Source organism: Oncorhynchus mykiss, chromosome 27 (assembly GCF_057628025.1).
Source record: "Oncorhynchus mykiss isolate SJ-2025 chromosome 27, ASM5762802v1, whole genome shotgun sequence".
NCBI lineage: Eukaryota > Metazoa > Chordata > Actinopteri > Salmoniformes > Salmonidae > Oncorhynchus > Oncorhynchus mykiss.
Genome location: NC_143048.1, coordinates 50,775,001 through 50,790,013, shown reverse-complemented (window position 1 = coordinate 50,790,013; position 15,013 = coordinate 50,775,001). Strand labels below are relative to the sequence as shown.

The window sequence follows — 15,013 nt, the reverse complement described above, 5'->3', positions numbered from 1 at the left end:
TACTGTAACGGGTCCAGTCTAGCCAGGGTTCAGCCAAGGGAGAGTTCTGTTACTGTAACGGGTCCAGTCTAGCCAGGGTTCAGCCATGGGAGAGTTCTGTTACTGTAACGGGTCCAGTCTAGCCAGGGTTCAGCCATGGGAGAGTTCTGTTACTGTAACGGGTCCAGTCTAGCCAGGGTTCAGCCATGGTAGAGTTCTGTTACTGTAACGGGTCCAGTCTAGCCAGGGTTCAGCCATGGGAGAGTTCTGTTACTGTAATGGGTCCAGTCTAGCCAGGGTTCAGCCATGGGAGAGTTCTGTTACTGTAATGGGTCCAGTCTAGCCAGGGTTCAGCCATGGGAGAGTTCTGTTACTGTAATGGGTCCAGTCTAGCCAGGGTTCAGCCATGGGAGAGTTCTGTTACTGTAACGGGTCCAGTCTAGCCAGGGTTCAGCCATGGGAGAGTTCTGTTACTGTAACGGGTCCAGTCTAGCCAGGGTTCAGCCATGGGAGAGTTCTGTTACTGTAACGGGTCCTGTCTAGCCAGGGTTCAGCCATGGGAGGGTTCTGTTACTGTAACGGGTCCTGTCTAGCCAGGGTTCAGCCATGGGAGAGTTCTGTTACTGTAACGGGTCCTGTCTAGCCAGGGTTCAGCCATGGGAGAGTTCTGTTACTGTAACGGGTCCTGTCTAGCCAGGGTTCAGCCATGGGAGAGTTCTGTTACTGTAACGGGTCCTGTCTAGCCAGGGTTCAGCCATGGGAGAATTCTGTTACTGTAATGGGTCCAGTCTAGCCAGGGTTCAGCCATGGGAGAGTTCTGTTACTGTAACGGGTCCTGTCTAGCCAGGGTTCAGCCATGGGAGAGTTCTGTTACTGTAACAGGTCCAGTCTAGCCAGGGTTCAGCCATGGGAGAGTTCTGTTACTGTAACGGGTCCAGTCTAGCCAGGGTTCAGCCATGGGAGAGTTCTGTTACTGTAACGGGTCCTGTCTAGCCAGGGTTCAGCCATGGGAGGGTTCTGTTACTGTAACGGGTCCTGTCTAGCCAGGGTTCAGCCATGGGAGAGTTCTGTTACTGTAACGGGTCCTGTCTAGCCAGGGTTCAGCCATGGGAGAGTTCTGTTACTGTAACGGGTCCTGTCTAGCCAGGGTTCAGCCATGGGAGAGTTCTGTTACTGTAACGGGTCCTGTCTAGCCAGGGTTCAGCCATGGGAGAATTCTGTTACTGTAATGGGTCCAGTCTAGCCAGGGTTCAGCCATGGGAGAGTTCTGTTACTGTAACGGGTCCTGTCTAGCCAGGGTTCAGCCATGGGAGAGTTCTGTTACTGTAACGGGTCCAGTCTAGCCAGGGTTCAGCCATGGGAGAGTTCTGTTACTGTAACGGGTCCAGTCTAGCCAGGGTTCAGCCATGGGAGAGTTCTGTTACTGTAACGGGTCCAGTCTTGCCGTAACGGGTCCAGTCTTGCCTGATACTGTATGTACACTGTAGTAGGCTAGTTTAGGCCTGGAGTTTCTGGCCCTAGCCAGAGTTCAGACATTTTTAAAGTATACCGTATTAACAATTATGGACATAATGAAATAATATCGTCAGGAAGTTTCCACCATGGCCCTCCCTCACCATGTTTAGACAGGCTGAACGCCTCAGTGTACCCTAGGCTTGAGTCAGGACCTGGAGGTTTTCCTGGCCATGTGATCAGGAAAACCTCTGTGCCCTACTGTATGTCATATAGAGAGTTGTCTTCTAGCGAGAAGAAGTGTAGAACCAGGTCACCATGTAATGTTATTGACTACGTTTGAAATGGCTAAACTGATCCTGGATCAGCTCTCCTACTGAGACATTGTCTAAATACAGACCCAGTAGAACCCAGGGCCCTATGTTGTCATGCTTATTGAACCCATGGCCCTATGTTGTCATGCTTATTGATCCCAGGGCCCTATGTTGTCATGCTTATTGATCCCAGGGCCCTATGTTGTCATGCTTATTGAATCCAGGGCCCTATGTTGTCATGCTTATTGAACCCAGGGCCCTATGTTGTCATGCTTATTGAACCCAGGGCCCTATGTTGTCATGCTCATTGAACCCAGGGCCCTATGTTGTCATGCTTTTTGAACCCAGGGCCCTATGTTGTCACGCTCATTGAACCCAGGGCCCTATGTTGTCATGCTTATTGAACCCAGGGCCCTATGTTGTCATGCTTATTGATCCCAGGGCCCTATGTTGTCATGCTTTTTGATCCCAGGGCCCTATGTTGTCATGCTTATTGAACCCAGGGCCCTATGTTGTCATGCTTATTGATCCCATTCTTATGATTTAATCCATTGACTCCTCCTGTAAACTCCATTACATTAATTTAACATACTCTGACCTGTAAACTCCATTACATTAGTTTAAGTACCTGACCCTATAGATTAATGCATGTTTACTTAATGGAACCTATATCGATGCCCTGCCACATTGATGTTTCCCACGTTCATTTGAACTTTAACTCACATGTTCATGTTCATACTGTGTATATGACCTTTAACCCAGAAGTGATATTAGATGACAGATTAAAGACATACTGTGTGTTCTTTCTTTTCCAGCTCAGTCGTTCAAGGAGTTCTCCCAGCTACTGAACACAGTGGAAGAGGAGAGGAGACGCTTGGTAACAATTCTGTTATTACACTATTAATGTCCTCTTTATGTATGAGAAAGTGGTCATCAACTTCATTGTTCCATTTTAATTTAGTACAGATTAGATCCGTCCTATCAGATATTGCAGCTGTAGGCCTGTTACAGATGTAGGATCTTAATTTGATCACCCTTTTGTTGCGGAGAATTTTCCGTGTAAAGCAGGAAATGCAAACTTGTAGTGTACAACCACGACCACACTGCAGAGCCATGACTCTGGCGAGAAAGACTAGTGGAATACTGAGCCCTTTAACTGCACTTAACTGAGCGTGGTATGGGGCTCTGCTCACACTCTGGCTGGGCTGTGTCTTGCATGGGGCTCTGCTCACACTCAGGCTGGGCTGTGTCTTGCATGGGGCTCTGCTCACACTCAGGCTGGGCTGTGTCTTGCATGGGGCTCTGCTCACACTCAGGCTGGGCTGTGTCTTGCATGGGGCTCTGCTCACACTCAGGCTGGGCTGTGTCTTGCATGGGGCTCTGCTCACACTCTGGCTGGGCTGTGTCTTGCATGGGGCTCTGCTCACACTCAGGCTGGGTTGTGTCTGGCATGGGGCTCTGCTCACACTCAGGCTGGGCTGTGTCTTGCATGGGGCTCTGCTCACACTCAGGCTGGGTTGTGTCTGGCATGGGGCTCTGCTCACACTCAGGCTGGGCTGTGTCTTGCATGGGGCTCTGCTCACCCTCAGGCTGGTGTAACGGAGACTCAACAATGCAGTTAGCCTGGTAGTGCCAAAGCTATGCCAGACGTCAGTTTGCAGCTGAACAGTGATGTCAGGCATAGCACATTCAGAGTAACTGAGTAGGTTGGCTGCCTGAGGCAATGTACTGAAACCTTTTATATTGAATTGATGTCCATATTTATTGTCAATTCCAAATGTGATTGGATGGACCATGAAAATAGCATTGTGTTGAATGATATTGTACTAGGTCACAAAAAGGCTACAACAACCCTGTATCAGACCTCATTGTAGCATATGGTACAATGTTGTATTGTGATCTGAGTAAAGGTTACAACAACCCTCTCACACACACCTCTACTTAACTACATATTAAAGGGATCGTCTCAAAATCGACCACAGTAAATGATGTTTATAAATTGAGGAAACAGTCAATTGGTAGTTCATCCGTTTGACCAATAAACAGAATACGTAGATGAAGCCACGAAGAAGACATATTCTCTTCTGAGCCACGAAGAAGACATATTCTCTTCTGAGCCACGAAGAAGACATATTCTCTTCTGAGCCACGAAGAAGACATATTCTCTTCTGAGCCACGAAGAAGACATATTCTCTTCTGAGCCACGAAGAAGACATATTCTCTTCTGAGCCACGAAGAAGACATATTCTCTTCTGAGCCACGAAGAAGACATATTCTCTTCTGAGCCACGAAGAAGACATATTCTCTTCTGAGCCACGAAGAAGACATATTCTCTTCTGAGCTACGAAGAAGACATATTCTCTTCTGAGCCACGAAGAAGACATATTCTCTTGTGAACTGGCTAACCCCACTGTTTAGGGCCTGTGACTGTCACCTTAGCCAACTCAATACTGACGTGTACCAAATTTCTCCCTATTCCCTTTATAGTGCACTACATTTGACCAGGGTCCATAGTGCACTATACTGGGGATAGGGTGCCATTAGGGAGGGTCTCAAAAGCTATATCATTATAGTCTGTAATTATTTCTCAAACAGGAAATGCCATCAGGGGATCGTATACCAATGATTTGTTTTGACAGTATGACAGGGGAATGATGTATGGGGCTTGAAAGTAAAGCTAAAAGAAACAGTAAGAATTGTTTTATTTACGTTAGTCTGTGGCTGAGTCCAAAATGGCAACACCTTCCCTATCCAGTGCACTACTTTAGACCAGGGCCCATAGTGCACTACTTTAGACCAGGGCCCATAGTGCACTACTTTAGACCAGGGCCCATAGTGCACTACTTTAGACCAGGGCCCATAGTGCACTACTTTAGGCCAGGGCCCATAGTGCACTACTTTAGACCAGGGCCCATAGGGAATAGGGTGCTGTGTGACTGCATCTCCATGTCCCAGAGAAAGGAAAGAGGGGCCCTGGACTGTTCAAAGTGTTTTACAGAAAATAATAGCCTGTTTTCAGCAGCACATTTCAAGATAAGCTATATACTGAACCAAAAATATAAACACAAAATGAAACAATTTCATAGATTTGACTGACTTACAATTCATATGAGGAAATCAGTCAATTGAAATGAATTCATTAGGCCCTAATCTATGGATTTCACATGACTGGGAATACATTCATTAGGCCCTAATCTATGGATTTCACATGACTGGGAATACATTCATTAGGCCCTAATCTATGGATTTCACATGACTGGGAATACATTCATTAGGCCCTAATCTATGGATTTCACATGACTGGGAATACATTCATTAGGCCCTAATCTATGGATTTCACATGACTGGGAATACATTCATTAGGCCCTAATCTATGGATTTCACATGACTGGGAATACATTCATTAGGCCCTAATCTATGGATTTCACATGACTGGGAATACATTCATTAGGCCCTAATCTATGGATTTCATATGACTGGGAATACATTCATTAGGCCCTAATCTATGGATTTCACATGACTGGGAATACATTCATTAGGCCCTAATCTATGGATTTCACATGACTGGGAATACATTCATTAGGCCCTAATCTATGGATTTCACATGACTGGGAATGCATTCATTAGGCCCTAATCTATGGATTTCACATGACTGGGAATGCATTCATTAGGCCCTAATCCATGGATTTCACATGACTGGGAATACATTCATTAGGCCCTAATCTATGGATTTCACATGACTGGGAATACATTCATTAGGCCCTAATCTATGGATTTCATATGACTGGGAATATATTCATTAGGCCCTAATCTATGGATTTCACATGACTGGGAATACATTCATTAGGCCCTAATCTATGGATTTCACATGACTGGGAATACATTCATTAGACCCTAATCTATGGATTTCACATGACTGGGAATACATTCATTAGGCCCTAATCTATGGATTTCACATGACTGGGAATACATTCATTAGGCCCTAATCTATGGATTTCACATGACTGGGAATACATTTATTAGGCCCTAATCTATGGATTTCACATGACTGGGAATACATTCATTAGGCCCTAATCTATGGATTTCACATGACTGGGAATACATTCATTAGACCCTAATCTATGGATTTCACATGACTGGGAATACATTCATTAGGCCCTAATCTATGGATTTGACATGACTGGGAATACATTCATTAGGCCCTAATCTATGGATTTCACATGACTGGGAATACATTTATTAGGCCCTAATCTATGGATTTCACATGCCTGGGAATACATTCATTAGGCCCTAATCTATGGATTTCACATGACTGGGAATACATTCATTAGGCCCTAATCTATGGATTTCACATGACTGGGAATACATTCATTAGGCCCTAATCTATGGATTTCACATGACTGGGAATACATTCATTAGGCCCTAATCTATGGATTTCACATGACTGGGAATACATTCATTAGGCCCTAATCTATGGATTTCACATGACTGGGAATACATTCATTAGGCCCTAATCTATGGATTTCACATGACTGGGAATACATTCATTAGGCCCTAATCTATGGATTTCACATGACTGGGAATACATTCATTAGGCCCTAATCTATGGATTTCATATGACTGGGAATACATTCATTAGGCCCTAATCTATGGATTTCACATGACTGGGAATACATTCATTAGGCCCTAATCTATGGATTTCACATGACTGGGAATACATTCATTAGGCCCTAATCTATGGATTTCACATGACTGGGAATGCATTCATTAGGCCCTAATCTATGGATTTCACATGACTGGGAATGCATTCATTAGGCCCTAATCCATGGATTTCACATGACTGGGAATACATTCATTAGGCCCTAATCTATGGATTTCACATGACTGGGAATACATTCATTAGGCCCTAATCTATGGATTTCATATGACTGGGAATATATTCATTAGGCCCTAATCTATGGATTTCACATGACTGGGAATACATTCATTAGGCCCTAATCTATGGATTTCACATGACTGGGAATACATTCATTAGACCCTAATCTATGGATTTCACATGACTGGGAATACATTCATTAGGCCCTAATCTATGGATTTCACATGACTGGGAATACATTCATTAGGCCCTAATCTATGGATTTCACATGACTGGGAATACATTCATTAGGCCCTAATCTATGGATTTCACATGACTGGGAATACATTCATTAGGCCCTAATCTATGGATTTCATATGACTGGGAATACATTCATTAGGCCCTAATCTATGGATTTCATATGACTGGGAATAGATTCATTAGGCCCTAATCTATGGATTTCATATGACTGGGAATACATTCATTAGGCCCTAATCTATGGATTTCATATGACTGGGAATACAGATGTGCTTCTGTTGGTCACAGATACCTTAAACAAAATGGGCCTCGCGATGGGCCTCAGGATCTCGTAACATTATTTTCGTGCATTCAAATTGCCATCGATAAAATTCAATTGTGTTCGTTGTCCGTAGCTTGTGCCTGCCCCATACCATAACCCCACCACCACCATGGGGCACTCTGTTCACAACGTTGACATGAGCAAACCGCTCGCCCACACGACGCCATACACATGGTCTGTGGTTGTGAGGCCGGTTGGCCGTACTGTCATCTTTTTTCTTTATTTAACTAGGCAAGACAGTTAAGAACAAATTTACAATGACGGCCTACCCCGGCCAAACTCATACGACGCTGGGCCAATGACGGCCTACCCCGGCCAAACTCATACGACGCTGGGCCAATGACGGCCTACCCCGGCCAAACTCATACGATGCTGGGCCAATGACGGCCTACCCCGGCCAAACTCATACGACGCTGGGCCAATGACGGCCTACCCCGGCCAAACTCATACGACACTGGGCCAATGACGGCCTACCCCGGCCAAACTCATACGACGCTGGGCCAATGATGGCCTACCCCGGCCAAACTCATACGACGCTGGGCCAATGACGGCCTACCCCGGCCAAACTCATACGACGCTGGGCCAATGACGGCCTACCCCGGCCAAACTCGTACGACGCTGGGCCAATGACGGCCTACCCCGGCCAAACTCATACGACGCTGGGCCAATGACGGCCTACCCCGGCCAAACTCGTACGACACTGGGCCAATGACGGCCTACCCCGGCCAAACTCATACGACGCTGGGCCAATGACGGCCTACCCCGGCCAAACTCATACGACGCTGGGCCAATGACGGCCTACCCCGGCCAAACTCATACGACGCTGGGCCAATGACGGCCTACCCCGGCCAAACTCATACGACGCTGGGCCAATGACGGCCTACCCCGGCCAAACTCATACGACACTGGGCCAATTGTGCACCGCCCTATGGGAGGAGAGGGGGAGGCCGTCATTGTAAATAAGAATTTGTTCTTGACTTGCCTAGTTAAATAAAGGTTCAATTAAGAAAAATACATCATTCTAGCTAGTACTGTAGTACTGTAGTGACTCCTTTTGCACTGAGACGCAGTGCCTTAGACCGCTGTGCCACTCGGGAGCCCAATTCTCTAAAACGATGTTGGATGCGGCTTATGGTAGAGAAATTAACATTCATTTCTCCCCTGGCGTGACTGAAAGGAACACAGAGGCCTTTGAGGAGAACAAGCGCTTTCTGTCTGTGGCCACTTGTTTCATTCATTAGGCCTGTTGTAGACACTGCACAGCAGCTCAGCACAGAACAATTGGACAAACTCACAACAAAGAACAAAGGAGGTTTGCTGTGGAAATCTCTTATTCACTTTTATATCATTACATATTAACACTAGAAAAGCCTGGCCTCGAGGGACCCCTCTCCCCTCTGAGCCAATGACACATAAATACATTTCATTTATGCTATTGCAAAAATAATAATTTGTTTGTGTTTATGAAGGGCTTTGGTGATATCAGTATACAGAAGAAAATGTATTTCAAAGAATACAATAGCATTTTCATTAGTTTATGTACCTGTAGTCTATAAATAAACACCATCTCAAAGATCATTCATCTTCTACTGTTTAACTTCTGAACCAATAGGAGGCCCTCTCTGCCTCAACACTGTTTAACTTCTGAACCAATAGGAGGCCCTCCCTGCCTCAACACTGTTTAACTTCTGAACCAATAGGAGGCCCTCCCTGCCTCAACACTGTTTAACTTCTGAACCAATAGGAGGCCCTCCCTGCCTCAACACTGTTTAACTTCTGAACCAATAGGAGGCCCTCCCTGCCTCAACACTGTTTAACTTCTGAACCAATAGGAGGCCCTCCCTGCCTCAACACTGTTTAACTTCTGAACCAATAGGAGGCCCTCCCTGCCTCAACACTGTTTAACTTCTGAACCAATAGGAGGCCCTCGGTGCCTCGACACTGTTTAACTTCTGAACCAATAGGAGGCCCTCCCTGCCTCAACACTGTTTAACTTCTGAACCAATAGAAGGCCCTCCCTGCCTCAACACTGTTTAACTTCTGAACCAATAGGAGGCCCTCGCTGCCTCGACACTGTTTAACTTCTGAACCAATAGGAGGCCCTCCCTGCCTCAACACTGTTTAACTTCTGAACCAATAGGAGGCCCTGCATGCCTCAACACTGTTTAACTTCTGAACCAATAGGAGTCCCTCCCTGCCTCAACACTGTTTAACTTCTGAACCAATAGGAGGCCCTCGCTGCCTCGACACTGTTTAACTTCTGAACCAATAGGAGGCCCTCCCTGCCTCAACACTGTTTAACTTCTGAACCAATAGGAGGCCCTGCATGCCTCAACACTGTTTAACTTCTGAACCAATAGGAGGCCCTCCCTGCCTCAACACTGTTTAACTTCTGAACCAATAGGAGGCCCTCCCTGCCTCAACACTGTTTAACTTCTGAACCAATAGGAGGCCCTCCCTGCCTCAACACTGTTTAACTTCTGAACCAATAGGAGGCCCTCCCTGCCTCAACACTGTTTAACTTCTGAACCAATAGGAAGCCCTCGCTGCCTCGACACTGTTTAACTTCTGAACCAATAGGAGGCCCTCCCTGCCTCAACACTGTTTAACTTCTGAACCAATAGGAGGCCCTGCATGCCTCAACACTGTTTAACTTCTGAACCAATAGGAGTCCCTCCCTGCCTCAACACTGTTTAACTTCTGAACCAATAGGAGGCCCTCGCTGCCTCGACACTGTTTAACTTCTGAACCAATAGGAGGCCCTCCCTGCCTCAACACTGTTTAACTTCTGAACCAATAGGAGGCCCTGCATGCCTCAACACTGTTTAACTTCTGAACCAATAGGAGGCCCTCCCTGCCTCAACACTGTTTAACTTCTGAACCAATAGGAGGCCCTCCCTGCCTCAACACTGTTTGACTTCTGAACCAATAGGAGGCCCTCCCTGCCTCAACACTGTTTAACTTCTGAACCAATAGGAGGCCCTCGGTGCCTCGACACTGTTTAACTTCTGAACCAATAGGAGGCCCTCCCTGCCTCAACACTGTTTAACTTCTGAACCAATAGGAGGCCCTCCCTGCCTCAACACTGTTTAACTTCTGAACCAATAGGAGGCCCTGCATGCCTCAACACTGTTTAACTTCTGAACCAATAGGAGGCCCTCCCTGCCTCAACACTGTTTAACTTCTGAACCAATAGGAGGCCCTCCCTGCCTCGACCTGTAATATCACCCACTGTTTACCTTCTGATCCCAGTGTCAGTCTAAATTAATGAAAAGCCAGATGAAATGCAGAGCAGTTCAAAAACATTCAAACATGTGAGGAATTGTCCACCGAAACAGATACTCTCTCTACCCTTCCCCCTCCTCTCTCCCTCCCCCTCTCCTCCCTCTCCCCGTCTCTCCCTCCCCTTCTCCTCCCTCCATCTCTCTCCCTCCCCCTCCCCGTCTCTCCCTCCCCCTCTCCTCCCCCTCTACTCTGGGTGTAAGCAGCATCTACTGTTACTCACTCTTCGTGCTTTGGTGTAATAAGGCATATTTGGGATGCAAAGAATCGGCTTTACAGCCATGTACAAGTTGTCTCAAAATATCCCTTCTTTAAAGAGGACTTTAGAGTTTGAAGTGTTAGCTAGTGGGACTTCACAGCTTAGCCTCTCCCCATGTCATAAACTGGTAGCTGATTGGGAAATATGAGATGGCTTACGGAAAGAGGAAATTCTCTAAATGTTTTCCATTGTCAAGTGGATCAGCACATCAGCATTTCCTCCGTCCCTAATGGTACCCTATTCCCTAAAGTAGTTCACTATAGGCCCTGGTCTAAAGTAGTACACTATGGGCCCTGGTCAGATGAAACCAAAATTGAACTTTTTGGCAACAATGCAAAACGTTATGTTTGGCGTAAAAGCAACACAGCTCATCACCCTGAACACACCATGCCCACTGTCAAACATGGTGGTGACAGCATCATGGTTTGGGCCCGCTTTTCTTCAGCAGGGACAGGGAAGATGGTTAAAATTGATGGGAAGATGGATGGAGCCAAATACAGGACCATTCTGGAAGAAAACCTGATGGAGTCTGCAAAAGACCTGAGACTGGGACGGAGATTTGTCTTCCAACAAGACAATGATCCAAAACATAAAGCAAAATCTACAATGGAATGGTTCAAAAATAAACATATCCAGGTGTTAGAATGGCCAAGTCAAAGTCCAGACCTGAATCCAATCGAGAATCTGCGGAAAGAACTGAAAACTGCTGTTCACAAATGCTCTCCATCCAACCTCACTGAGCTCGAGCTGTTTTGCAAGGAGGAATGGGAAAAAATTTCAGTCTCTCGATGTGCAAAACTGATAGAGACATACCCCAAGCGACTTACAGCTGTAATCGCAGCAAAAGGTGGCGCTACAAAGTATTAACTTAAGGGGGCTGAATAATTTTGCACGCCCAATTTTTCAGTTTTTGATTTGTTAAAAAAGTTTGAAATATCCAATAAATGTTGTTCCACTTCATGATTGTGTCCCACTTGTTGTTGATTCTTCACAAAAAAATACAGTTTTATATCTTTATGTTTGAAGCCTGAAATGTGGCAAAAGGTCGCAAAGTTCAAGGGGGCCGAATACTTTCGCAAGGCACTGTATGTAGGGAATAGGGTACCATTTGGAACTCTTGTCTAACCACACATCATTTAAAATGTTAAACCAGTTGTTCTTCCACAACCTCAATGAGTTTCACCTCTGTGTATGTATCAGGCCTCCCTCCCTCCCCTCCTCTCAATGAGTTTCACCTCTGTGTATGTATCAGGCCTCCCTCCCTCCCCTCCTCTCAATGAGTTTCACCTCTGTGTATGTATCAGGCCTCCCTCCCTCCCCTCCTCTCAATTAGTTTCACCTCTGTGTATGTAACAGGCCTCCCTCCCATCCTCTCAAGGAGTTTCACCTCTGTGTATGTAACAGGCCTCCCTCCCTCCCTCCTCTCAATGAGTTTCACCTCTGTGTATGTAACAGGCCTCCCTCCCCTCCTCTCAATGAGTTTCACCTCTGTGTATGTATCAGGCCTCCCTCCCTCCCTCCTCTCAATGAGTTTCACCTCTGTGTATGTAACAGGCCTCCCTCCCTCCCTCCTCTCAATGAGTTTCACCTCTGTGTATGTAACAGGCCTCCCTCCCTCCCTCCTCTCAATGAGTTTCACCTCTGTGTATGTAACAGGCCTCCCTCCCTCCCCTCCTCTCAATGAGTTTCACCTCTGTGTATGTAACAGGCCTCCCTCCCTCCCTCCTCTCAATGAGTTTCACCTCTGTGACACGTTAAGAGGAGTATAATTATTCTTCATGAAGAACGTTGGATTGAGGAACGAGGAAATATTAGGAGAATTATTCAACCAGACAGCGTTTAGCCCCCTCACAGATGGGATTGAAATAATAGATTACAGAGACCAGATGTGCCCGGAGCCAGTCGTTGTAAAAACTAGCTTGTTAACTACTCTCACTACTCTCACTACTCTCAACTTCTCCTCAAGTAGAAAGTAGTTCTTCCTGAAACTAAACTCACACTGCCTCTGTCTCCCTCCCCCTCTCCCTTCCCCTCTCCCTCCCCCTCTCCCTTCCCCTCCCCCTCTCCCTCCCCCTCCCCCCCCCCCCCCCCCCCCCTCCTGCCTCTGTCTCCCTCCCCCTCTCTCCCTCTCTCTAATACGGTCATTCTGCCTCTGTGTACTCTCTGTTTAGGAACAAATAGCATTCTAGTTTGCTCTGTTTTTGTTAATTCTTTCCAATGTATCAAGTAATTATCTTTTTGTTTTCTCATGATTTGTTTGGTTCTAATTGTGTCCCTCCCTCCCTCCCTCCCTCCCTCCCTCCCTCCCTCCCTCCCTCCCTCCCTGCCCGTCTCCCCCCTCATCCCTCCCCCTCTACTCCCTCCCCATCTCTCCCTCATCCTTCCTCCTCTACTCCCTCCCCCTCTCCTCCCTCCCACTCTCCTCCTTCCTCCTCTTCTCCCTCCCACTCTCCTCCTTCTTCCTCTACTCCCTCCCACTCTCCTCCCTCCCACTCTCCTCTTTCCTCCTCTCCTCCCTCCCACTCTCCTCCTTCTTCCTCTACTCCCTCCCACTCTCCTCCCTCCCACTCTCCTCCTTCCTCCTCTCCTCCCTCCCACTCTCCTCCTTCCTCCTCTACTCCCTCCCACTCTCCTCCTTTCTCCTCCCTCCCATCTCTCCCTCCCCCTTTCCTCCCTTCCCTTCTCGGCCCTCCCCGTTTACTCCCTAACCATCCCTCAATCCCATCTTCCTCTCTCCCCCCCCCCCCCTCTTACCGCCCCCCCCCCATTTCCCTCCCCACCTCCCCTCTCATCCCTCCTCCTCTCCTACCCCCCCTCGCCTTCCTCCCTGTCTATCCCTCTCCCTCTCCTCCCTACTCCCCCCTCTCCTCTCTCCCCCAATCCTTCCTCTCTCCTCCCTCGCTCCCTCCCCCTCTCCTCTCTCCCAGTCTCTCCCTCCTCCCTCTCCTCCCTCCCCCGTCTCTCCCTCCTCCCTCTCCTCCCTCCCCCGTCTCTCCCTCTCCCTCCCCCTTTCCTCACTCCTAGCTCAGTCTGGTCTGAATCTGAGCAACAGGAGAAATACCTCAGACACCCTCAGACTGTCAGACCTCAGACACCCTCAGACTGATAAGAACCTGTCAGACCTCAGACACCCTCAGACTGATAAGAGCCTGTCAGACCTCAGACACCCTCAGACTGATAAGAGCCTGTCAGTCCTCAGACACCCTCAGACTGATAAGAGCCTGTCAGACCTCAGACACCCTCAGACTGATAAGAGCCTGTCAGACCTGTATATATATACAGTTTGGACACACCTACTTATTCCCGGGTTTTTCTTTATTTGTACTATTTTCTACATTGTAGAATACTAGTGAAGACATCAAAACTATAAAAGATCACACATGGAATCATGTAGTAACCAAAAAGTGTTAAACAAATCAACATATATTTTATATTTTAGGTTCTTCAATGTAGCCAGCCCTTGACTTGATGACAGCTTTGCATTCTCTCAACCAGCTTCATCTGGAATTATTTTTCAACAGTCTTGAAGGAGTTCCCACATATGCTGAGCACTTGAAGGCTGCTTTTCCTTCACTCTTCGGTCCAACTCATCTCAAACCATCTGAAATGGGTTGAGGTTGGGTGATTGTGGAGGCCAGGTCATGTGATGCAGCGCTTCATCACTCTCCTTCTTGGTCAAATAGCCCTTACACAGCCTGGAGGTGTGGTGGGTCATTGTTCTGTTGAAAAACAAATGATAGTCCCATTAAGTGTAAACCAGATGAGATGGCTTATCGCTGCAGAATGCTGTGGTAGCCATGCTGGTTAGGTATGCCTTTAATTCTAAATATATCACAGAGAGTGTCACCAGCAAAGCACCCCCACACCATCACACCTCCTCCTCCATGCTTCATTCCACGGTGTGGAACAAAGACACAGCGGTTGAAACCAAAAATCTCAAATTTGGACTCATTAGACCAAAGGACATATTTCCACCAGTCTAATGTCCATTGTTCGTGTTTCATTATTATTGGTGTCCTTTTAGAAGTGGTTTATTTTCAGCAATTCGACCACGAAGTCCTGATTCACACAGTCTCCTCTGAACAGTTGATGTTGAGATGTGTCTGTTACTTGAACTCTGTAAAGAATTATTTTGGGCTGCAATGTCTGAGGCTGGTAACTCTAATGAACTTATTCTCTGCAGCAGAGGTAACTCTGGGTCTTCCTTTCCTGTGGCGGTCCTCATGAGAGCCAGTTAACTCTAATGAACTGATCCTCTGCAGCAGAGGTAACTCTGGGTCTTCCTTTCCTGT

General features: G+C 46.9%; 1 protein-coding gene across 2 annotated transcripts in view; it reads left to right on the top strand.

Annotated features, from left to right (window-relative positions):
• arhgap42b (Rho GTPase activating protein 42b) overlaps positions 1-15,013 on the top strand; it is a 219,094-nt gene that overhangs the window by 56,042 nt on the left and 148,039 nt on the right. For both annotated transcript variants that reach the window (XM_036965194.2, XM_036965192.2), the window contains exon 3: positions 2,561-2,622. In XM_036965194.2, the coding sequence (XP_036821089.1) occupies positions 2,561-2,622 (62 nt within the window). The remainder of the gene's footprint in view (positions 1-2,560; positions 2,623-15,013) is intronic.